The sequence below is a fragment of the Caretta caretta genome, chromosome 2 (assembly GCF_965140235.1).
Source record: "Caretta caretta isolate rCarCar2 chromosome 2, rCarCar1.hap1, whole genome shotgun sequence".
NCBI classification, from domain to species: domain Eukaryota; kingdom Metazoa; phylum Chordata; order Testudines; family Cheloniidae; genus Caretta; species Caretta caretta.
This window is the reverse complement of record NC_134207.1, coordinates 195,114,545-195,138,154: the sequence shown is the minus strand read 5'-3', so window position 1 is coordinate 195,138,154 and position 23,610 is coordinate 195,114,545. Positions and strand designations below refer to the sequence as shown.

Sequence of the window (23,610 nt, the reverse complement as noted above, 5' to 3'; positions counted from 1 at the left end):
AGAGTTTGACCACAGGATCTAGACTGACCAGCTGATGCCCCCTAACCCATACCCTGGTTCTTGGGGATACTCTGCAGGAACTCTTCTACAGTTAGTGCATCCGTGATCTCACCCACCATCTGAGGGTCCAGCCTCAACCAGCAGGTCACCCAGTCCATCAGTTTCTGGGCAAAGTGATGGGGCTGTAACCCCCCATCCATTTAATGACCTGAAACTTTTGCTAGTATTTTTCAGTGGATAAGTTCACCTGATCTAGGATGGCCACCTTAACCACAACATAGGTCCATGCTTACTCACAGCCATGTAGGCCAGTTGAGCTTCCCCTGTCAAGTAGGGCACTAACATTAGGGCCCAGGTTCCCTTGTCCCAACCTGCACCAATAGTTACTTTCAAAAATAACCAAGAACGTGTAGGGATCATCCACAGGGTAGGGACCATCTTACAGAGGCCTACTGCCTGTGCCAGGCTGCCGTTCTCCACCGCAGGACTCACCACACCTTGAAGTAGCGGTTGTTGCATGAGAGCTTGCTCTCCAATAAAATCCTGTAGGCTTTTCTGTTGCTCAGCCTGCCAGGCAAACAAGGACGGTCTCTCCAGGTGGTGGGATTGCTGGAAGGCCTGCACGGTCTCTTGCACCTCCTTCTACTAGCCATTGCAACGATGTCCTCCATCACCCAGACTGCAGAACCTTTGCACCAACTCCCCTGTTAGTTTCTCAGCACAGATAAGGCAGATCCTGGACAAGTCCTTATTTGTGACAGGGCAGAGCCCTTCACTCCCATCTTCTCGTACAAATGGCTCTGACACCTCTGGTTTGTAACTACCATTGTACATTTCGTGTTTTATCAACCACCACCCTCTTACAGTCCTGTGCAGCAAGTCTATTTCAAGTGTCATGTAATCATAAAAGAGGGATGAGATCTCTCCATTCAGAGAGCTCCCTTTACCTTTCCACTGGTGCTCGCTCTCTTCCCACTTCCCTGCCCTGTACTTCCTTCCTATGCTCCTTTTTCTACTCTGTAAGTTAACCAGTTAATTAGCACCTTAGCGCTCCCCAGCCCAGGCTGATCTAGTAATTAGCCATTCCTTCCCTCTCTCAGGCCCTCTCCAGGGGAACTAATTGGATTTACAGTGACCAGAGTGCTGGTTCAGCTGTTGGTTCTTAGCACTTCGTTACAACAAACACTAAGATCTCTTACTAGCAGAGCTATAAAATGCCACAAACCTTAAGATAAATATCAGAACATTTTAAAAGGAAGTTATGGGAATGCATTTATATCATCCACCTACAGTTGTGAGGTTAACAAATGCAATACTTTCATTTTCGTTACTCACTGTCATATTTTGATTTTTTTTAAATCATTTTTTTTTTTATCATTGAGACCTAGAACTTATGGCCAATTTCAGCAGCTTCGATATACAGATGGCTAATTAGCTTTCTCTAAACGTATTATCAGAGGACAGGCTAGAATTTTAAGGTGATTTATCCCAGGAGAAACTGAACCCCAGATGTGATAGTCCAATGAAGAAAACACAGTTGCCCCAGTGATTTTATAGTAAAACCTTTTTTTTTAAGTAGTATTATATATACACTGTATATATATACTCTCCAGTGTAGGGCCAATGGATTTTATTATTTAATTTAGTTACTGTCATTTGTCCTATTTCGTAACACTAACGCTAAGTATTCACATTATTTTTTAATGATCTAATAGTGCATGTGTGTTCCCTCTGATCACACACACACACTCACCCACGCTCCACAGGGTATATTATCCAGCGGAATCGTTGCTCAAACAGCAAGGGGAGCTAATCAGAGCAAAACTGAGTCTAGGGGGTTTAGCGCTGACTGTGGGAATTTGCCACTTCTTTTTACTGTCTGAAAGCTCAGCATGCCATCACAGTGGAAGAAAGCCTGCTGTATGTTGTGTGTGTTACTTCTCTCCCTCAGGAACAAAACTGCTGCTCTGGTCTGACATGCACTGACAAATCCCAGATGCATTGACTGACTGGAAATGTTTGGGTCCTGTTTGTTCTAAATTTAATTTTTCTACAGCTTCTATCACTATACTATCTGAGCATCTTGTACACATAAATGAATTATCTTCACAAAAGGCATAGACAGTGATATCCCCATTTGACAAATGGAGAACTAAGGTACAAAGAAGTTATTTGCCCACAGTGACACAGAATGCCTGGGCCAGAGTCAGGAACAGAACCCAGACCTCCAGAGTCCCCAACAAATGCTTTAACCGCAAGATCGTCCTTTTTCTCAACTCCAACCTGAGATTGAAAGAAGTCTTCTACTAAGCATTTGTTGTAAAGACAACTAAAGGATGAGACACAAATGGATGAATTTGTATGCTGGCCCTCTAATTTGCTAAATCCTCCTCTGGTTCCACTCAACTGCTTGAGCAACATGCTATGCTTGAGGACAACTGCACGTGGCTGACTGTGTAGTAGATGCTCTCCCTGAAGTATAAAGTTATCTATTTTGCAAATCCACTGTTCTATTAACAATTTCAAAGGAGCTTGTGTGAGGTAGATCTATAATTCAGAGATACATAGAGGGAAACTGAAGTTGGAGGCTTCAGAGCAGACGTACTGGTCAATGAAACACATTTTCCATTTCACTGGTCTAAGCTAGGTTTCTGACCATCACAGGTGGCAGAATTTTTCCTTGAGTGGCTGAGGAACCACTCTCCCATCAAAGATGGCCCCAAAAGAATAGAACATCTATACATCAGTCATTAAGCTATCAGAAGAATAAAGGCTTCAGTCAAGAATCTATATGCATCAGTGTACTTTCTCTTTAGACAGTGTTCCTGAAATATCATTTATCTGATACGCAATTTTTTAAAAGCAGGTATACCATTAAAATCTAAAAATAGAATTGTAGATGTAAAGATTCTAAAATAAAGTTATATATTAAAGAACACTCTAAGCTCAAATGATGTAGCTATTGGGGAAAAATCCCAGATACATTTCCAAGAGCAAAAGGTGAAGAAAGTAGCTCAAGGAATACAACAAACAATTTACTTTTGGATGCAATTTTTTTTTAAGTGTTCAGTAGTATGTCTTCATTATATATATTTTACAGGTTAAATCTTGGCATTTTAAATTCCAAATTTGACTTGAAATTAAAGCTGTGCCTTGTGACAAAATTTCAGCAGCATAAAACATATGTTGGCTGTCAGGTGTCCACCTTGTAAAAATTCCCATCAATCTGTTCACCGTTAGTAGGAACATACTGCTTTTAATAATTTCCAGCCATTCAACATGATATAGTACGATATACAAACAAATTGGCACTTGAAAAAACAGCTTTATTTACAGGGACAGTTTTGTGAATAAAAACTACAGCAGTATTTTAGTCCTCTCACCTTTTTAACATGTTTGTATGGCAAAAGCATTAATTTGCTCAGTTACAAGCGTATGAATTACAATCAAGGTTCTAAAATGTAAGCAGCAGGTTTCTACCTTTCACCTTCCCCTCTCTCCTCTATTCCATCTGCAGTCCCTTAATACAAGAATCTCCAGGGCAACTCCAGCTGTGATCAAGCAACAGTCCCTATAATCTATTATAATCTTTGTATTTGTTCTGGCTATTATGAGACTGGGCCATATCAGTGGCCCGTTTAACCTGGATTCAGAGGATAGTGTCTCCTCTCTTACCTCTGTACAGCTGTCCTTCAAGACATACCGTAAGTTACTTTTATTATTCATTAACAACATTGCACACAGCACTGTACAGATATGCAGGATACATATGCCCTGCTTCAGGGAGCCTTCATGCAAAAAGCGAACCACAGGTAGAGCGTCAACCACATCAGGGTTGTTTTATATAAACACTTTTATATATAAGTGTTATACATTCCAACAACCAAAACATATACTGGTTCTTCCCCACTCCCAATTGTTCTGTACATTTAGAAGCATGACAATAATTATTTCCTGATGAGTTTGTTTCTCTTGGGCAGACATTTTTACTCCCACTTCTATGCACACACAATTCTAATTATATGGCCCTTCACATCTGCTGGTGATTATCTTCTGGGTTCTAATATTGAGAAGATAGGCCTTAAACATACCACTCGAAAGAGAAGTTGGGCCATAGCACTTATGTCCAGCTCCACTGTCTCAGATTCATTCAGTTTCCTACCTGACCTGCCCATAGGGTGACCAGATGTCCCAATTTTATAGGGACAGTCCCAATATTTGGGGCTTTTTCTTATATAGTTGCCTATTACCCCCCACCCCATCCCAATTTTTCACACCTATCTGGTCACCCTACCTGCTCAAGCACATCTTTCTCATGATGGCCCCAGACAAAGACCCCCAGGAAAGGGACGCACAATGGCCACATCTCAAGGCTTCAGCAGAGGTCAGAGTGCCTACTCTGCTATATCATGGAAAAGCAAGTCAGAAAGTCTCCACCAAAACAAGATTTCAACAAAGGGTAGGGGCGGGAAAATGTGTTTGCAAAATCTGACAACTCCCTCCACCTACCATCCATTCCCAGTTTTCTGACCAGCTCTGCCACTACACTGTGCCCAGGGAGGTGGCAAGTAGCAGAGGTTTCAACTACTCCCAAGCACCGCAGATACCTCCATACCATAGTTCATGGAGCTTAGCATGTTGTCAGTATGGCTGATTTGGAAAAGAGAAAAATCCTTTAAAAAAAAAAAAAAAAGTAAGTGTCCTGAATTAATCCTCCCTGTTCTACTAGATCAGAGTCTCTCCTTCTCCACACATTTATGCAGTTGATAAATCCTGTTTTTCCTCTACATCTATATAAAGTCTGCCTGGTCCACTGTCAAAACCCTCATACAGGCCTTAATTTTCTTCTCAACTATTGCAACCTCCTTCTTTATGGAATCCCAGACTTACCCTTCAGATTCATTCTAAATGTTCCCATTAAAGTCACTTATCTTGCCTTCTGCTCAGCCACATCCATCTCATCTTCAAACCCCTTCACTGAAGCTGCTTCTGACATCAAGCTCAACGCTCTTGCCTTCCTAGCTCCTGCTTCCGTTCTCTCGCCCCTTCTGTTTAAATGCCAACTTCTACTGGTTCCTATGCCATCTTCCATGCTTTGTGATGGCCTGAGCCTCTTTTCTAACGCAATCCATTATGCCTCTACTCTTTTTTCCTTTAAGTCCCTTCTCAAAATACAGCTCTTCCAAAAAGATCTATAAACCCTAATTTAAGCGTTCATAAAATAGTCTAAAAATAAAGTGTAACTTTGCTCACATCTTCCATTCTTTGTCTACTTGTAAGCTGAGACAGGGACCTTATTCTCTTTTGTTTGTAAAGCACCCACCATATCTATGAATAGTAATTATAGCAACACTGTTCTGCAAAACACCCCGGAAAATGGTTGCTGACATTTTTAGGAGGTGCCATAGCAGCAAGTACAGTCAGAGTTCCACGACAGCTAGGAAAAAGAGGTAGATCACAAGAACAATCCAAGGACATGGTGGCTCTTTCTTCAGTCACATAAGAATTGTTTGGGATTGAGAGAATTAGTTTCTTTTCTGAGGTGAGAGCAGTAGGACTGCAACTGCTCTTCTCGCGAGAGACAATGAACAGGACTGTGGTAGCATTCCAGCAGGGGGAGTATGAGCTCAAATAAAAATAAAGTACAGCCTAGGCTGCGCCTCTGTTGCAGAATGAGCATATCTAACTCAACAATTTTGCCCAGGAGGAGGAGGATCATCTTCAAGAAACAATAAGGGTTACAGGACAGTTAGGATATGGTTCTCGGAGAGAAAACTAAGGATACACTGAAAAAAGTGATGTAGAGAATATTTATTGAGTTATAAAATAAAGTACGAGGGAGAACTTATTTAATCAGTGTCTTCTCCAAGAGAATTCAGAAGAATAAGGAACTGAATACATCCTCTCTCATCCACACAAAGTAGAAGTAATAACATCCAACAACTCGGAATTCATCTGTTTCTGTGTCAGTTTTGCATTCATAATGATCTTTGCCCAGCCAACAGCATGCAAGGATCAGGGATTTGTTCATGTTTGCAAAGAAAACCTTCCAGATTTAAAAGGTTAGAACACTTTCATTTAAAAAAAAAAAGAGAAAGAAAGCTTAGAATTTACATTTAGCATGGAAAGATTACTACTTGACCTGAGCAGGTGGATTTTCAGGACTTGTTTGGAATTTTTTACTGAGCTACTTAAAATCAGGATGGTAAACCACAAGCTCTTGTTTAAAACATGGACTGAAACTCTCCCATGCACACCTAAAAAGTAAATCCAACCAGAAATATTTTATGACAGTGCATCAACTACAGAGAATATAATTATCACAATTACAGAGCAGAAAAATTAGATGCCTTTGCATCTCATGACACCCACAGGTGTGAGATCACGTTAAGGTGCCCATGCTTCAGGCCAAATCTGGCTCTTCTGCTCTCTGGATTCTTGCCAGTATAGACCCAGAGGGATTTAATGAATCCAGTTGAGTAGTTTCGGATTTTTACTGATATTACAAAACAAGTGTTTAGCCATCCCTATCTTGTTTATTGTTTAAGTACTTGCTCCAATATTTAAAAAGAAATAGTTTGAGAGTGACTTTTCCTTCTGCATGTTTTAAACTAAACAACAGTCTTCCTCATTTTCAGATTAGGCTGTTTCTGAGGCTACTAGACTGCAGTGAAGAGAATCATTTTTTAAATAAAAGTCAGTACACTCTCACAGGATTCACTTAACAGGATGCCAAATGAAGTAACTTCACGAAGAGGACCAATTCATCTTGAGACCTGCCATTGTTTCAGCTAATGCAAGTTAAGATTTTTTTTTTTTAAATGAATCTATATGTAGTACACCAAATGAAAGAGAGCAAACACTAAATTGTGTTGGGTACCTTTTTAAAATAGCAATGCCTGTGGTATATCTGTAAAGAAAATATCAGTGAAAATGTGATTCACAGTAACTGCATTCCTAAAGGAATTCCTGTTTCATTTAGATTTTAAAAGATAATCCTGGCATTCAAAAAGCAGGTGTTGGGCATTCTAGAGGCTTTTCAATTTGAGCATAATACGGTAGACCTTAACATTAAATGTGTTAGAATTATATAGGTTAGTGGATAAGGCCAAGTGTCATAAAGGCTACTGATATCTGATCAGAGGATTTGGAGTAAGTACCTTTACATTTATTAGACTTTTTAAAGTGAATAAAAGTTTTGGTAAACTCTGTCTCCAGGGCCCCAGTCCACAAATGGTACTGACCAAATGACAAATATTCAAAGGGCAAATAAACATGTAAACAATTACCTGATACTGAACTATAAACTGAGTTTGGGGTGTTATAAAAAGAGCTACTTCATAAGTTTTGCTTTTTGTTGGTATTGTATTTATTTTAAACTTTGATTTCTAGAAAATCCTCCACCCCGAACAAATCCTTTTAGATTCAGTATAGTTTGTGATCCCTGATCGAATAACCCAACTATAATTCAGCAGAACAGCTCTACTGATGATATAAACTTCTTGAGCAAAAATATAAACACAGTATAGCGACTGAAAAAGTGTACTAACACAGCATGAAAAAAGAAACATGACTGCTACAACTTGCAATGTCATTTAATCTATTAAAACAGAATTATTTAAACAAGCATATTTTAAATTGTATAGTTTCTCCTGATGTTTTCAGAGAAGGTAAGCATTATAAATTAAAATTATGTCTTTGTGTTTCTTGTTAATGGAGGTCTTGTACATTTGGAAATTGACTCCTATAATTACCATCTAACTGTTAAATTGCCACAATGCCCAGAGACCCAGTCAGGAACTGATTGTGCTAGGCACTGTCCAAACACAATGAAGATGCAATCCATGTCCCAAAAAATTTACCATCAGAGGTCTCTATTCTGCAATCAGATCTGTGACATCAGACCCTTAGATCAAAGAAGAGTTCCATTTAATTGGACAAGGATCCACCCACATACGTCCCATTGCCCAAATGAGATCTAAGAAATTACTCATTACTTTTGCAAAAATGGGTCAGATACAAAAGTAGCCTTTAATTTTCAGAGTTATGCTATCAAAAAGATTTTTTTTTTTAAAGAGGAAGATTGTCACCAAGTAGGGGACTGCGTAATTCAAGAGATAGGTAAGACGACAGACCTTTCACCTCCAAGAGTCCTGACCAAATCTAACGTATGACAGTAGCAACCGAGCTATTACCACCCGATGGCTGGTCAGTGACCTACCAAATGAGTTGATTAAACCAATCCAGTTGTTCCAGGATTGGTGTCCCCAACACAAACACACTACATCTAGCATATTTGTTGGCAGTTATGACAAGGGAACCAAGCCAGAAAGCAGTAGTGGATTGGGGAAACACTAACACAGGCAAACACTGGGTCTTTATTGAACAAGAACATTGTGGCAATGTAAATATCACTAAGTAACCATGGGATTAATTTTCAAAGTCATACCCTCCAGAAATTTATACATATCCTTTACCAAAGGCTGCTCTGTGGGCTTGGGATAGAACTAGAGATAAGATAAGCTCTTTTCCTTTGCCAATGACACCCACTGCAAACAATCCAGATCTTAACCCAAACCACAAACCAGAAACCTTTAAATGTTTCTAACTCATTTAGAGACAAAAATCTAACTTTAACTGCCCCACTCTCCTGTGGTACTAGTACTGTCAAGTTAGCCATTATGTTTCTCAAGTTTCTAGAAAAAATGTTTTATACAGAATGCTAACTTTAATAGAAATGATGGTATCTGGTTATTTAGGAAACAAAAAAAATATAACTAATTTAGATCAACCTTTTCAGACAACTTTCCTAACAAAAGAATCTCCATATGTGACATGCCTGGAAAAGGATCTGGATATACAAATTACCCAAGAGAAATGAGGTTTGATCCAGAAAAGAAGGCCAGCAATCTCAGTCTGCAGCACAATAAAAGAACATTTATGTAAGATATTGTTTCAGTCTCACACTAGTCAGATTTAAAAAAATAGAGAGAGATTGAATGGTGATAAATGTTGAAGAAACTGTGGTGAAAGAGGAGATGTTATGCATATATGGGGGACATGGCTAATCATAGAGTATTGGGATGCAATCCATAACCAAATATCACAAATTGTTGGATTATATTACCAAATGATCCACTGGTAATCCTCCTGGGGGCTTCCTACTGGAAATGATAACACAAAGGGAAACAAGGAATTAATTGCTCAATTGTCTGCAGCTGTTCGGCTATTGATAGCATCTCACAGGAAAAAGAAAAATAGTCTAACTATAGGGAACTGGTTAAAAAAATAATAATAATAATAATAAATAATAATAATAATCTGGGAGGTTGCTATTATGGAAAAATTAACACACCAATTATGTACCTGGCAAAATAGAGGACAAATAGATACTTAGACATTTTGGTTACCTTTTATTCAATACTCACAGGCAAAAAACTCAGGGCACTTGTCCAATTTTTTTTTTTAATATTAACATTTGATAGACATGCCTGTCTGTTAAATATGTGTAATCAAAAATTTCACACAATTTAATAAAATCACAAGAAACAACATGATGCTCACTCTGTAGTGTGCTAATATCCTGTAAAAAAGAGAGACCTGGTTACTATATTTTCATTTGTCTCTCTAAACAGAAGCTCGCTGTTGTAATGATTATTGTTGTGTTTCTGATATTTACATGGCAAGGATTTGTAAACCTGTTAATACTTCCTAAACAAATCAATAGTAAAAAAGGAACCAATGCACACCTTCCAGCCTGGGGATGAGGAATGCTATAACTGGGTCTACAGTAGCAGTTTGGCGGGGGCAGGAGGGCAGTTTTCCACCACTTCCACTTCTGATTCAAATCCATAAGTGACAGCAACTTTGGAAGCTCCAGCGGTGATAATGCTCCCATGGACACTAGCATTTTTATTACTGTGTCATTTAACATTGTTTACAGCATATCTAAATGACACAGTGGTAAAACACCACGGTCTGCTGAACATTAACAGCAATATTTCTTCCACAGCTGTTACCACTGGCTAGGCACGCTGATGTCAGCAACTGTAGAAATTTTTTGCCTGATACAGAAAAGGCCCCGTGTAGAAGTTTACCCTGTTCTATAGGTAGAGGTCCTCACTCTCCACAACTGCCAATCTAGTACCTTTCATAAGCACAAAAATCTAGTTATTTAAAATAAAAGGGAAAGGGGATGAAGTTTGCTAACCAGAAGTGAAAGAATAATAATAAATCCTCTCTGCCCAATTCCATTACAGTAGACCCCAGTACAGCACTATTAACACCACAATCCCAGTTGTAACAACAATTTAGGCCCTGATCCTGTACTGTGTTGGGTCTGAGCAGATTCCCATCGCAATCAGTGAAGTTCCTTGCCTGCGTAGCAGTCTGTTCATACCCAAAGAACTGCAGGATTAGGACCTTGGTCTCTGTGTCCATGACGAAAATAAATTAGACTTGTCAAATCAGGATGTAATGAAATTAAAACTTTTTTTCTTCTTATGAATTGTCTCATTCCCCCCTCCAGTAAAATGATCACCACGGAAAATACTATTTTTCTATTATCAGAGGGGTAACAGTATTCTGGATCTGTGAAAGTGGCAAAGAGTCCTGTGGCACCTTACAGACTAATAGACATATTGGAGCATAAGCTTTCGTGGGTGAATACCCACTTCTTCAGATGCATGTCTATATACTTCTTAGTGCTAGTTTCTTAACTGAAGCAGGACATTTTATTCCATAGTTTTTTTTTTTTAATTTTGCAGAATAAGGAAGTCAAAAGTAATACATTACAGTATATAGTTTAGATCTATTTTCTACAGAACAAGGTTGGGGGGAGGGAGGATGAACTAGAAACATGTCAAGCACACTATTCACAGAAAGAAAAGGAGGACTTGTGGCACCTTACAGACTAACTAATTTATGTGAGCATAAGCTTTCGTGAGCTACAGCTCAGTTCATCAGATGCATGTAGTGGAAAATACAGTAGGGAGATTTTATATACACAGAGAACATGAAACAACGGGTGTTACCAAACACACTGTAAGGAGAGTGATCAGGTAAGGTGAACTATTACTAGCAGGAGAGAAAAAAAAACCTTGTGTAGTGATAATCAAGGTGGGCCATTTCCAGCAGTTGACAAGAACATGTGAGGAACAGTCGAGGGGAAAAAATAAACATGGGGAAATAGTATTACTTTGTGTAATGACACCTCCACTCCCAGTCTTTATTCAAGCCTAATGTAATGGTGTCCAGCTTGCAAATTAATTCCAATTCAGCAGTCTCTCATTGGAGTCTGTTTTTGAAGATTTTTTGTTGAAGAATTGCAACGTTTAGGTCTGTAATCAAGTAACTAGAGAGATCGAAGTGTTCTCCGACTGGTTTTTGAATGTTATAATTCCCGACGTCTGATTTTTGTCCATTTATTGTTTTACGTAGAGACTGTCCGGTTTGGCCAATGAACATGGCAGAGGGGCATTGCTGGCACATGATGGCATATATCACATTAGCTGCTACTCTGAAACCTATTCACAGAAAGTTATTTCTTCCGTCCCTCTAACTCCCTAAACACACACACCATACACATATTTACATTATATGTTCAAACACCAGGCTACTTATCAGACCTCACTTGCAAAACTGCCACCATGAAGATATACCAGCCCAGGCACATGATCCACTCGGCTTCCCCTAACGACAATGGAAATACTAACGAGATCCCATCGCCCACGTAGAAGAATGAAAGAGGGATCAGGCCCGTGGCTGAGCGGAATGCTGCCAGGCTGGGCTACACACACACACCACGCCACCGGCCTAACGGGCCAGGGTCCCTCAGCCAGCTCCGCAGAGCGGCATCTCAGGGGGACCGGCGCGTCCGAGGTCTGGGCGAGCCGGGGAACAGGGTGTCTCACGGGGCTGGTCAGCGGAGGACTCAGGTAAGGGGCTCCCGCCTCAGAGAGTGCCGGGGTACCCAGGCTGAGAGGGCGCCCCGCGGCTGTGCGCGCCCACGCGGAGGGCAGCTCCCACCTCGGGGCCGGGGGTTACCTGCTCTGCCAGCCCTGGAGGAGGTTGGTGTATTTGCTGAGCGCTCCCTCCAGCGTCGGCTCCCTCCTGCGGCCGCTGCCGAGCGCCGGCCTCCCTCCGCTCCCTCCCGGGCTCGCGGCTGCCGAGCCCGGGCTGCTGCTGCTCCCTCCGCCGCCGCCTTCCAGCCTGCCCGCCCCAGGCCGGCCCGGCAGCCCGCGGCCCAGGGAGGAGGGAGACGAGCCCGCCGACGTGGGGCGGCTGCTGCTCCGGCTGCTGCTGTTGCTTCCGCCGCCTCCATCCCCGCTGCTGCTGCCGCCGCCCTGCGCCGCCGCCTTCTCCATGGAGCCCGCGGCGCAGGGTCCGAGCCCGCCCGGCCGCGGCTGCTGCGAGTTCCCGGGAAATGCCTGACTCACGCGCGGAGCGGGAGTGGCCGGGCCAGTGGGGGGAGCCGCCGAGCCCGCCCCCTCCGCCCGTTACTAGAGCAAGTTGGGGCGGTGGCTGCAGAACTACCCCCAGCCCCGGGAGACGCAGGACCCCCCGCCCTGGCTAGCAGTTGCTCGGGAGGCTGCTGGCCCGGCCTGGAAGAGTCCGAGCCAGGCCTGAGAGAGCGAGCACAGCACGCGGAGCGACAGCCAGGGAGAAGAGCACAACTCGGTGTGTAACACACAGCAGCAACAGCGCATAACACACGCAGCATACACACCATGTAACAGCCAGGGAGGAGAGCACAACTTGATGTGTAACACACAGCACCACACAGTATACACACTGCATAACAGCCAGGGAGGAGAGCATGACTCGATGTGTAACACACACACAAACGTACACACCGTGTAACAGCCAGGAAGGAGTGCACAGCACGGTGTGTAACACATAGCAACACACACAGCACCACTACCAGTGAGGAGAGCACAGCACTGTATGTAATACCCAGCAACACACATACAGCATAACACTCACTGAGGAGAGCACAACACAGTGTGTAACACACCACATACATATACACTGAAGACCAGCCAGAGAGGAGTGCATAACATGCAATGTTTCACACAGCACTACCCACCACAGAACACACATAACATGACAGCCAGAGAGAGGAGTGCACAAACACAATGTGTAACATAGCACTTCCCAACACACCGAGTACCTACCACAACACATACACAGTATGTAACACACATAGAAGCGTGCACAACACACGCACATACATAAGCAGTATTGCCATCTCCAATCATTCAAGAACCATGAGTCACATATTGTAAATCCACCAAAAATCATGAGATTGGCTTAAAATCATGGTGTTTTTAATTATAAATTGGAAGGGGTTCTTTGGCTTTTGATTTCTGAGCTTATAGGATGCAGTTAGGTCATCTTTTCTACACAACCATGAGGGCTAGAAACTTTTTATTTAAAAAGAAATGAGAGCTTAGATTCTCTGTCTTTTTGTTCTATAGTTGTACAGCACCCAGCACACTGGGGTCGTGGTCCATGACTGTGGCTTGTAGGTGCTACAATAATACAAATAATAAATAATAATCATGCAGTCTCTTCATTTCAACAGCAGGAATTTGTAGAAGAAAAAACAATGTGAGACAATCAAATCATCAGAACTGGCAACATTGCAAAGGCAAGCTAACCACAACATACACACTGTGTGCACAGCAATTAATGCATAACACAGAGAGAGTAGTGCTCTACTTCAACACAAAGTGTATAACAAAGGATCACAGCACTGAGTATATAGCACATGGAAACAAATGATAAACCTGCAGTGAGAGAGACCTTGTGTTTCAGGAATAGGAGCTCTGAGTACAACGCCTGCTTTTGTCACAGACTCCCTGTGTAATCTTGGGCAAAGTACTTAATCTCCCCATACCTCAGTTCTCCATTGTAAAATGGGGATGGTAATACTTCCCTGTCTCTTAGGTGTTGTGAAGATACATTCTTTAATAAGTCTGAGCCACTCAGATGCTACAACAATGGGGAACATATAAGTACCTAGACATATCAGACACAAAGGAGTGTGGAAAAACAATAGTGTGTCCATATCAACACATACATCAACATGGGAAGTCTGGGACAGTTCTGAGAGGCTGCAGAACCTGTGGCTGCAGGAGGCACCCACAGGCAGACAGGGTGCTAGAGTTCTGTGGTGGCTTATTCACTCCTCTTGCAGGCATCATGTAAGGAGTGAATGGGTAAACTGAGCTTGGGCTGTGCCTTAAATTATGGAGCTGAAGATTGCTTACCTCCTAGGCTCTGGCCCTGTGCAGATTAAAACTATCTGGCATGGCACTGAGGAAATCTCCTGACAGCTGAATGAGACACATGGCAGCAAGTGGTGGTGGGGAAGGAAGATATTTTACATTTGAGTTGGTGAGCAGGAGAGGGGGCCAACTATGCTTCCCCTGCTGGCTACCAATTGCCTCACCAGCTGCCCCAATTGAGCTCATCCTCCTGTCCACTTACGCTGTTCCTTTCTGTGGGTTCATCTAAGCCCCTGCCCTCCTAGCCACTTCATGCTGCTTTCAATTAAGGGCTTCATCATAGAAATGTAGGGCTGAAAAGGACCTTGAAAGGTCATCAAGTCCAGGCCCTTGCACTGAGCAGGACCATCATCACCCTTTGGGCAACTTCATATTGCCTCTGACTAGGTCTTCCTCCAGGGCCCTCTTCTCCTCCTTATCACTTCTTCTGTCCCCAACTTGGATCTTCTATGGGGTCCTTTCAGCAGGTGACTGCTTCTTTATTTTCATGTCCTCTCATTCCTTACAGCTAACCAATCCCTCCATCTCAGTCGGTTTTCTTTGTACCCCCAGTCAACCTATCCTCATTAACAGAAGTTGTATGTACTTTTATAAAATAAATGAAACAATAATATCCAATTTCAGTTATAAGCAGGAGTGGGACAAATAATTATACAGGGCAACCCAATTGAGGGGATATGCAGGGGGCTCAGATGTGTTTAGTTGGCTTAAATACTTATTTGCACCTATTACCATAGTGTTTGAGCACCTCACAGTCTTGTTAATGTATTTATCCTTACAACACCTCTGTGAGGTAGGTAAGTACTATTATCCCTGCTTTACAGATGGGGAAGTGGGGTACAGGGAGACTAAGTGACTTGCCCAAGGTCACACAGGAAGTCTGTGGCACAGCAGGGAATTGAACCCAAGAATCCCAAACTGGTGCTCCAATCATTGCATCATCCTTCCTTTCTGCTTGAAACAGCCATGCACAGAATTCACAATAGACAGAATGTATATCCGCACAGACACATAGAAGCTCCAAATTAATGTAAATATTCACACACAGTGCATAAATTATCACAACACAGGGTATATATTAATATTCACACAGAGCGTATAAAGTCACCCACCCAGGGCATAGATTTACACACAAACAGTGGAAAGCAAGTGGTGGTGGTGTAACCCAGGAGAAGAATCAACCCTTTCTGTGGTTAATTTGTTTATTAGTAAGGACTGTGTGAATATTTGTGTTTGTTATTTTATGCTACATTCTCATTTTGCTTTAAACCAACACATTCTCCGAGCTAACCTATACATACATATAATGTGTAATTTTGTACTCTCTGTGTGTTACTCCACACACTGTATGAGTATTCATGTATACTCTGTGTGATCATGTATGCACTGTGCAAATATTTAACACAGATAACATACCAAGTTTAAAAAACACAAAGAATGTATTTTAGTAAAATAATATACAGTGAGTCAATTACAACAGAGTATACAGCTTAATACAAATATTCACACACAGTGCCTACATTCTCAGGGGGGGGAGGGGCAAACATTCACGGGGGGGCAGATTCTCCTATCATAACAATTTACACTGAAGTAAATGTAAATTTACTCCCTCATGGGGAGTTATGCCAGCAATGTAAATTTACTCCCTAATGTAATGTAAATTTAATGTAATGTAAATTGCAATGTAAATTTACTCCCTAATGTAAATTTAATTCCCTAATGGGGAGTTATGCCAGCAATGTTGGTTGTGTTCACGGCCCTGTTTAGTGCTCCAAATGGTATTGTCAGGCCTCCTTTAAGATATGTCTGTCTACACCTGCAGTTGGAAGGTGTGATTCAAAGCACAGCTAGGCAGACTCACACTAGCTCGGCTCAAGCTAGCAGACTGAAACTAACACTGGACATTGCAGCACTAGTGATGGCTTGGGTTAGCCACCTGAGCTCAGACCAAGGGGGCTGGGCGGTACTGGACTTGGGCAGATAGTCCAAGCCAGTGCCACAATGTCCACATTGATATTTTTAGCGCACTAGCTCAAGATGAGCTAGCACGAGTTGATCTACCCATGTGGATCAACAGTTTGCCTCTTGGTTCTGTTTTGCTTATTTGCTTTTCCAGCCAAATTCCTCCTCTTCCTTTGCAAGTCATAACACCGGGTTCACAAACTTTTTCTAGTTTAGCGAGTAAGAATGGCAACACAAACATTTGAAGGAACATGGGGGAGGCAATTGCTTACTGGATGGAGCTTGAAGAACATCTGGAAAGGATTCTACAATTGACAAAGGTATGCAAATCTGCTGTCAGATACTGTGGTACAATATTTTGTATCATCTCCTGGATATTTTGCTATAGTTAAGTGAGAGGTTCAAACAAGAAACTAGACAGTCCTTATAATGGTGATTTTTTTTGTGGGGGGCGGGGTTACTTGAATTGCTTGCGAGGTATGATACTATGTTGTGAGATCATGTGGAAGCTATTAGGGCTGATACCATAAAGGTGACATACTTATCAACCTGAATTCAAAGTGAATTTATCAGTAGGATTACAAGAAAAGTACAGCGGACTACTTTTGACCAGGTTAGGAAAGCTAAATATTTCTGCATTGTGTTTGAGTGCACTCCAGACCTTTCTTGACTGGAACAAAATGTCTCAGGTGTCAAAGTATGATTGAGGTTTCAAAAGATGGAAAGGTTTTTGAGAGCTTTGTAGATTTTATTGATATTCACACTGGCACAGCTCCCCTTTGTCAGAGCAGGTAGGCCCAATTGAGCATAGGCGCCAAGTGGTGGGTGCTGAGCACCCACTGGCAACCCCCCTTCAGCTCCCCTTTTCCCCTAGCACCTCCCACCTGCTGGCAGGCCCCATTGATCAGCACTTCCCCCTTTCCTCTCTCCCCATGCCTCAAGCCCACCACAATCAGCTGTTTCACAGCGTGCAGGAGGCTCTGGGGGGAAAGGGAGGAGGAGCGAGGGCATGGCATACTCTTGGAGGAGGTGGAATGGCACGGGAAGAGGTGGGGTAGAGGGGCGGAACAGGGGAAGGGGCAGAGTGGGAGTGGGGCCTGGGGCCAGTGCCAGATTTACAATTGCACCAGGCCCAGGCTCAGAAGGGGCCCCAGCCTGCACTGCTTGCACTGTGCCCTGAGACCCACCCTGCGCACCTCTCAGCCAGCCCACCAAGGGCTCCTCTCCACCCCCTGATCCCACCTGCCGGCTTTTCTCTGCCTCCTGGCCGAACCCCAGTGCACCTCCAGCTCTAGGCAGCCTCTGCTTCCCACCATCTGTGGGGCCCCACCTGTCTCCCCAGAGTTGAGCTGCCTGGGACTGGTGCAGAAGCCTGGCCAGTCTCAGCCAGTTGGGGGGGGGACACAGTGTGCGGGGCTTAGCTGAGCCCCTCCAAGCAAGTGGGTCCTGAGGGAGCCCGGGCGGGGCAGGCCCTGGCCTGGCCAATTCCCCACCGCGGGACCAGCCCAGGCTGCAATGGCAGCTCAGCTTGCAGACACAGTTACTTCCCAGCAGGGCTGGTGCGTGGGGCCGGGAGGCAGGGTGTAGGGAAGTGGGTCTCTGGAGGGTCTGGGGTGGGTGCTGGGCTGTGAAGGGGCAGGGAAGATCTCTGTGTGTTGGGGCACTAGGGAGTGGGGGTTCTGTGTGGGGTGCTGGACAGTTGTGGTGTGCTGGGCGCTGTGCATTTGTGACACGGTCTGGAGGGGCTCTGGCAATAGGGAATCGGGGGGGTGTTCTGGTGTTGAGCAGGGGGGCTGTGTGGCATGACATGGGCCCACCCCCAAGGGGAAGGGGCATGCTGGCATCACAGAGCCGGGTTGGCCATTGTGCGTCTGGCAACTACCGGTTTATAAATAGTGCCCTCACACTGGGCTGGGCGGAGCGGAGCTGCCCTGCCATGCCATGCCCCTTTGCCTCTGGCTGGCCCCTCGCTCCGGGGATCGACTCTCCTGCGCCATGCTCCATTGCCCCCATGGGGGGTCCACAAATATTTTGGTGCCGGGCCCACAAAAGGTTAATCTGGCCCTGCCTGGAGCAGAGCCAGGGTCGAGCACTCCCTGGCACATTGGAAAGTCAGGGCCTGTGCAGTTGAGCCAATTAAAGCAGACCGGGCTAAATATGGGGCTAAAAGACCTGTCAGAGGGCAGCAAGGGGAAGAGTGATTGGGGCAGGTTCTGTCTGAAGAGAAGAGACACAGAGGCATAGAACTAACTCCTGTAGTGGGTCTCTGAAGCAAGGGGTCTGGTGCCCAGGGACACAGCTCTGATGCCTGTGTTCCAGAAAGGGAGTAGTGCTGGCTGGGACTCGGCAACTGCAAGAAGCAGGATCACCAGAGATCCCTGGGAGCGGAGGCTGTGAAACCCTAAGACAAAGGATGGGCTTAAAACAAAAAAATAAACCTTCTGAAAGGAGAATGGGTGTGGCAGTGTATCTTCAAAGATGGGAAGAAGCTTTGCCACATCACACACCAAAACGGGGAGGGTATTACAGAGATTATTTTAGAGAAGCCAAAAAAGACAATCTAGAGATGGCTGATTGCAGGGGGCAAAGCTATGACAATGGAGCTAACGTGGCTGCAGCATGGTGTTCAAAATCAAATTCAGCAGATAAATCAGTATGTCTCTTGTCCCGTGTGCTGTCCACTCATTGAATCTTATTTGAGAAGTTGCTGCAATGTTTGTTCCCCAAACTGTTCTCTTTTGGGGGGGGGGTATTCAAAGATTATATACCTTGTTTTCTGCTTCTGCTAGTCATTTGGATGTGCTGAAAAAGCCTATTAGCATTACATTAAAATGTCAAACCACGACAAGGTGATCAGCAAGAGCAGAGGCAATCTGTTCACTACCAAGTCAGGTTGAGGGTAGTCTTGACACTTGAAATGGGATCAAGACTTCTTGTAATCTTATGCCAAAATTTAAGTTAGAAGATAATAGCTTGCAAACAGACATTTCATTTCTTGTTTTGCTCAAGCCTCAAGATGTGGAATATTATCAAAAATTAACGTTGTGAGCGAAAAATTGCAGAGTCCAGATCTTGACATTCAGATAGTTTGCTTGGGGGCCTTCAGTATGGTTTATCAGAATTACGATCTTATGGGTTCATTGCAAGTAAGGAAGCTGCTGTTTCACAGGGTGAAATTTTAGGAATATCCACACAGTTCAAAGAGAAAAAGTCAAAAGAGGAAAGCAATACCAGGCAAACTTCAAAAGGATGAAAGGACATCAGATTCCAAAAAAGTTTTTGAATGAGGTTAACAGTATTAACACAATTGGACAACAAGATGCATAATTTTAATGGAGTTGGAGCGGGGTTGGTTTTTTCCTGGGCAAGAAACTGCAAAGTCTCAGCAGCAAAGATGTAAAGGGACACACCCGAAACTTAGATGCAAGTTTCCCAAACACAGAAACAGCACTATGTATTTTTTGCTGTCTTCCTGTAACCATGGCTGCTAATGAAAGGAGTTTCAGCAAGCTTTAAAATTAATTAAGACCCATCTAAGAATGTCCATGGGGCATGAAAGGTTAAGCAATCTGGCAGTTGTTTCTATAGTGAACTCAGAAGCAAGGCAGAGAGACTGGGATGAGCTAATTAATGAGTTTACTCCAGAGAAGGCTAGGGAAGGTCCCTTTGTAAAAGTACTAAGCCCTGGTCTACACTAGGACTTTAGGTCGAATTTAGCAGCATTAAATCGATTTAAACCTGCACCCGTCCACACAATGAAGCCCTTTATTTCGACTTAAAGGGCTCTTAAAATCGATTTCCTTACTCCACCCCTGACAAGTGGATTAGCGCTTAAATCGACATTGCCGGCTCGAATTTGGGGTACTGTGGACACAATTCGATGGTATTGGCCTCCGGGAGCTATCCCAGAGTGCTCCATTATGACCGCTCTGGACAGCACTCTCAACTCAGATGCACTGGCCAGGTAGACAGGAAAAGAACCACGAACTTTTGAATCTCATTTCCTGTTTGGCCAGCGTGGCAAGCTGCAGGTGACCATGCAGAGCTCATCAGCACAGGTGACCATGATGGAGTCCCAGAATCGCAAAAGAGCTCCAGCATGGACCGAACGGGAGGTACGGGATCTGATCGCTGTTTGGGGAGAGGAATCCGTGCTATCAGAACTCCGTTCCAGTTTTCGAAATGCCAAAACCTTTGTGAAAATCTCCCAGGGCATGAAGGACAGAGGCCATAACAGGGACCCGAAGCAATGCCGCGTGAAACTGAAGGAGCTGAGGCAAGCCTACCAGAAAACCAGAGAGGCAAACAGCCGCTCTGGGTCAGAGCCCCAAACATGCCGCTTCTATGATGAGCTGCATGCCATTTTAGGGGGTTCAGCCACCACTACCCCAGCCGTGTTGTTTGACTCCTTCAATGGAGATGGAGGCAATACGGAAGCAGGTTTTGGGGACGAAGAAGATGATGAGGAGGAGGAGGTTGTAGATAGCTCACAGCAAGCAAGCGAAGAAACCGGTTTTCCCGACAGCCAGCAACTGTTTCTCACCCTAGACCTGGAGCCAGTACCCCCCGAACCCACCCAAGGCTGCCTCCTGGACCCAGCAGGCGGAGAAGGGACCTCTGGTGAGTGTACCTTTTAAAATACTATACATGGTTTAAAAGCAAGCATGTGAAAGGATTACTTTGCCCTGGCATTTGCGGTTCTCCTAGATGTAGTCCTAAAGCCTTTGCAAAAGGTTTCTGGGGAGGGCAGCCTTATTGCGTCCTTCATGGTAGGACACTTTACCACTCCAGACCAGTAACACGTACTCGGGAATCGTTGTAGAACAAAGCATTGCAGTGTATGTTTGCTGGCATTCAAACAACATCCGTTCTTTATCTCTCTGTGTTATCCTCAGGAGAGTGAGATATAATTCATGGTCACCTGGTTGAAATAGAGTGCTTTTCTTCAGGGGACACTCAGAGGAGCCCATTCCTGCTGGGCTGTTTGCCTGTGGCTAAACAGAAATGTTCCCCGCTGTTGGCCACAGGGAGGGGAGAAGGTTGAGGGGGTAGTCACGCGGTGGGAGGAGGCAAAATGCGACCTTGTAACGAAAGCACATGTGCTAAATGTATGTAATGTTAACAGCAAGGTTTACCCTGAAAGAGTGTAGCCACTGTTTTATAAAATGTGTCTTTTTAAATACCACTGTCCCTTTTTTTTTTCTCCACCAGCTGCATGTGTTTCAATGATCACAGGATCTTCTTCTTCCCAGAGGCTAGTGAAGCTTAGAAAGAAAAAAAAACCACACTCGCGATGAAATGTTCTCCGAGCTCATGCTGTCCTCCCACACTGACAGAGCACAGACGAATGCGTGGAGGCAAATAATGTCAGAGTGCAGGAAAGCACAAAATGACCGGGAGGAGAGGTGGCGGGCTAAAGAGAGTAAGTGGCGGGCTGAAGAGAGGGCTGAAGCTCAAATGTGGCGGCAGCGTGATGAGAGGAGGCAGGATTCAATGCTGAGGCTGCTGCAGGACCAAACCAGTATGCTCCAGTGTATGGTTGAGCTGCAGCAAAGGCAGCTGGAGCACAGACTGCCACTGCAGCCCCTCTGTAACCAACCGCCCTCCTCCCCAAGTTCCATAGCCTCCACAACCAGACGCCCAAGAACGCGGTGGGGGGGCCTCCGGCCAACCAGCCACTCCACCACAGAGGATTGCCCAAAAAAAAGAAGGCTGTCATTCAATAAATTTTAAAGTTGTAAACTTTTAAAGTGCTGTGCGGCATTTTCCTTCCCACCTCCACCACCCCTCCTGGGCTACCTTGGTAGTCATCTCCCTATTTGTGTGATGAATGAATAACGAATGCATGAATGTGAAGCAACAATGACTTTATTGCCTCTGCAAGCGGTGATTGAAGGGAGGAGGGGCGGGTGGTTAGCTTACAGGGAAGTAGAGTGAACCAAGGGGCGGGGGGTTTCATCAAGGAGAAACAAACAGAACTTTCACACCGTAGCCTGGCCAGTCATGAAACTGGTTTTCAAAGCTTCTCTGATGCGTACCGCGCCCTCCTGTGCTCTTCTAACCGCCCTGGTGTCTGGCTGCGCGTAACCAGCAGCCAGGCGATTTGCCTCAACCTCCCACCCCACCATAAACGTCTCCCCCTTACTCTCACAGATATTGTGGAGCACACAGCAAGCAGTAATAACAGTGGGAATATTGGTTTCGCTGAGGTTTAAGCGAGTCAGTAAACTGCGCCAGCGCGCCTTTAAACGTCCAAATACACATTCTACCACCAATCTGCACTTGCTCAGCCTGTAGTTGAACAGCTCCTGACTACTGTCCAGGCTGCCAGTGTATGGCTTCATGAGCCATGGCATTAAGGGGTAGGCTGGGTCCCCAAGGATACATATAGGCATTTCAACATCCCCAACAGTTATTTTCTGGTCTGGGAATAAAGTCCCTTCCTGCAGCTTTTGAAACAGACCAGAGTTCCTGAAGATGCGAGCATCATGCACCTTTCCCGGCCATCCCACGTTGATGTTGGTGAAACGTCCCTTGTGATCCACCAGAGCTTGCAGCACTATCGAAAAGTACCCCTTGCGGTTTATGTACTCGGCGGCTTGGTGCTCCGGTGCCAAGATAGGGATATGGGTTCCGTCTATAGCCCCACCACAGTTAGGGAATCCCATTGCAGCAAAGTCATCCACTATGACCTGCACATTTCCCAGGGTCACTACCCTTGATATCAGCAGATCTTTGATTGCGTGGGCTACTTGCATCACAGCAGCCCCCACAGTAGATTTGCCCACTCCAAATTGATTCCCAACTGACCGGTAGCTGTCTGGCGTTGAAAGCTTCCACAGGGCTATCGCCACTCGCTTCTCAACTGTGAGGGCTGCTCTCATCTTGGTATTCATGCGCTTCAGGGCAGGGGAAAGCAAGTCACAAAGTTCCATGAAAGTGCCCTTACGCATGCGAAAGTTTCGCAGCCACTGGGAATCGTCCCAGACCTGCAACACTATGCGGTCCCACCAGTCTGTGCTTGTTTCCCGAGCCCAGAATCGGCGTTCCACAGCATGAACCTGCCCCATTAGCACCATGATGCATGCATTGGCAGGGCCCATGCTTTCAGAGAAATCTGTGTCCATGTCCTGATCACTCACGTGACCGTGCTGACATTGCCTCCTCGCCCGGTATCGCGTTGCCAGGTTCTGGTGCTGCATATACTGCTGGATAATGCGTGTGGTGTTTAATGTGCTCCTAATTGCCAAAGTGAGCTGAGCGGCCTCCATGCTTGCCTTGGTATGGCGTCCGCACAGAAAAAAGGCGCGGAACGATTGTCTGCCGTTGCTCTGACGGAGGGAGGGGCGACTGACGA

At 44.6% G+C, this 23,610-nt stretch overlaps 3 protein-coding genes across 4 annotated transcripts in view; 2 read left to right on the top strand and 1 right to left on the bottom strand.

Moving 5' to 3' along the window:
• The window catches only part of OSBPL10 (oxysterol binding protein like 10), a 189,473-nt gene extending 176,904 nt beyond the window's left edge, over window positions 1-12,569 (bottom strand). Inside the window, exon 1 of one of the 2 annotated variants that reach the window (XM_048838665.2) lies at window positions 12,046-12,569. In XM_048838665.2, coding sequence (XP_048694622.2) covers window positions 12,046-12,365 — 320 coding nt within the window. In that variant the 5' untranslated portion in view covers window positions 12,366-12,569. Of the gene's footprint in view, window positions 1-9,749; window positions 9,916-12,045 lie in introns of those variants that run through there. The other variant, XM_075125718.1, reaches the window with a different exon arrangement.
• GPD1L (glycerol-3-phosphate dehydrogenase 1 like) overlaps window positions 11,748-23,610 on the top strand; it is a 94,193-nt gene continuing 82,330 nt past the window's right edge. Inside the window, exon 1 of the mRNA XM_048838675.2 lies at window positions 11,748-11,936. Within this exon, the coding sequence (XP_048694632.2) occupies window positions 11,773-11,936 (164 nt within the window). The 5' untranslated portion in view covers window positions 11,748-11,772. The remainder of the gene's footprint in view (window positions 11,937-23,610) is intronic.
• On the top strand, window positions 19,957-22,007 carry LOC142070864 (myb/SANT-like DNA-binding domain-containing protein 7). The gene is made up of 2 exons (XM_075124795.1): window positions 19,957-20,873; window positions 21,465-22,007. Exons 1-2 carry the CDS (start codon window positions 20,291-20,293, stop codon window positions 21,548-21,550), a joined length of 669 nt encoding a protein of 222 aa, XP_074980896.1. The 5' UTR covers window positions 19,957-20,290; the 3' UTR covers window positions 21,551-22,007.

Bases quoted from the DNA above. Each gene is read 5' to 3' on its own strand.
- LOC142070864 (XM_075124795.1), top strand. From the start codon at position 20,291: ATGCAGAGCTCATCAGCACAGGTGACCATGATGGAGTCCCAGAATCGC. The intron at 20,874-21,464 runs GTGAGTGTACCT...TTTCTCCACCAG, and splicing joins AGGCGGAGAAGGGACCTCTG to CTGCATGTGTTTCAATGATC.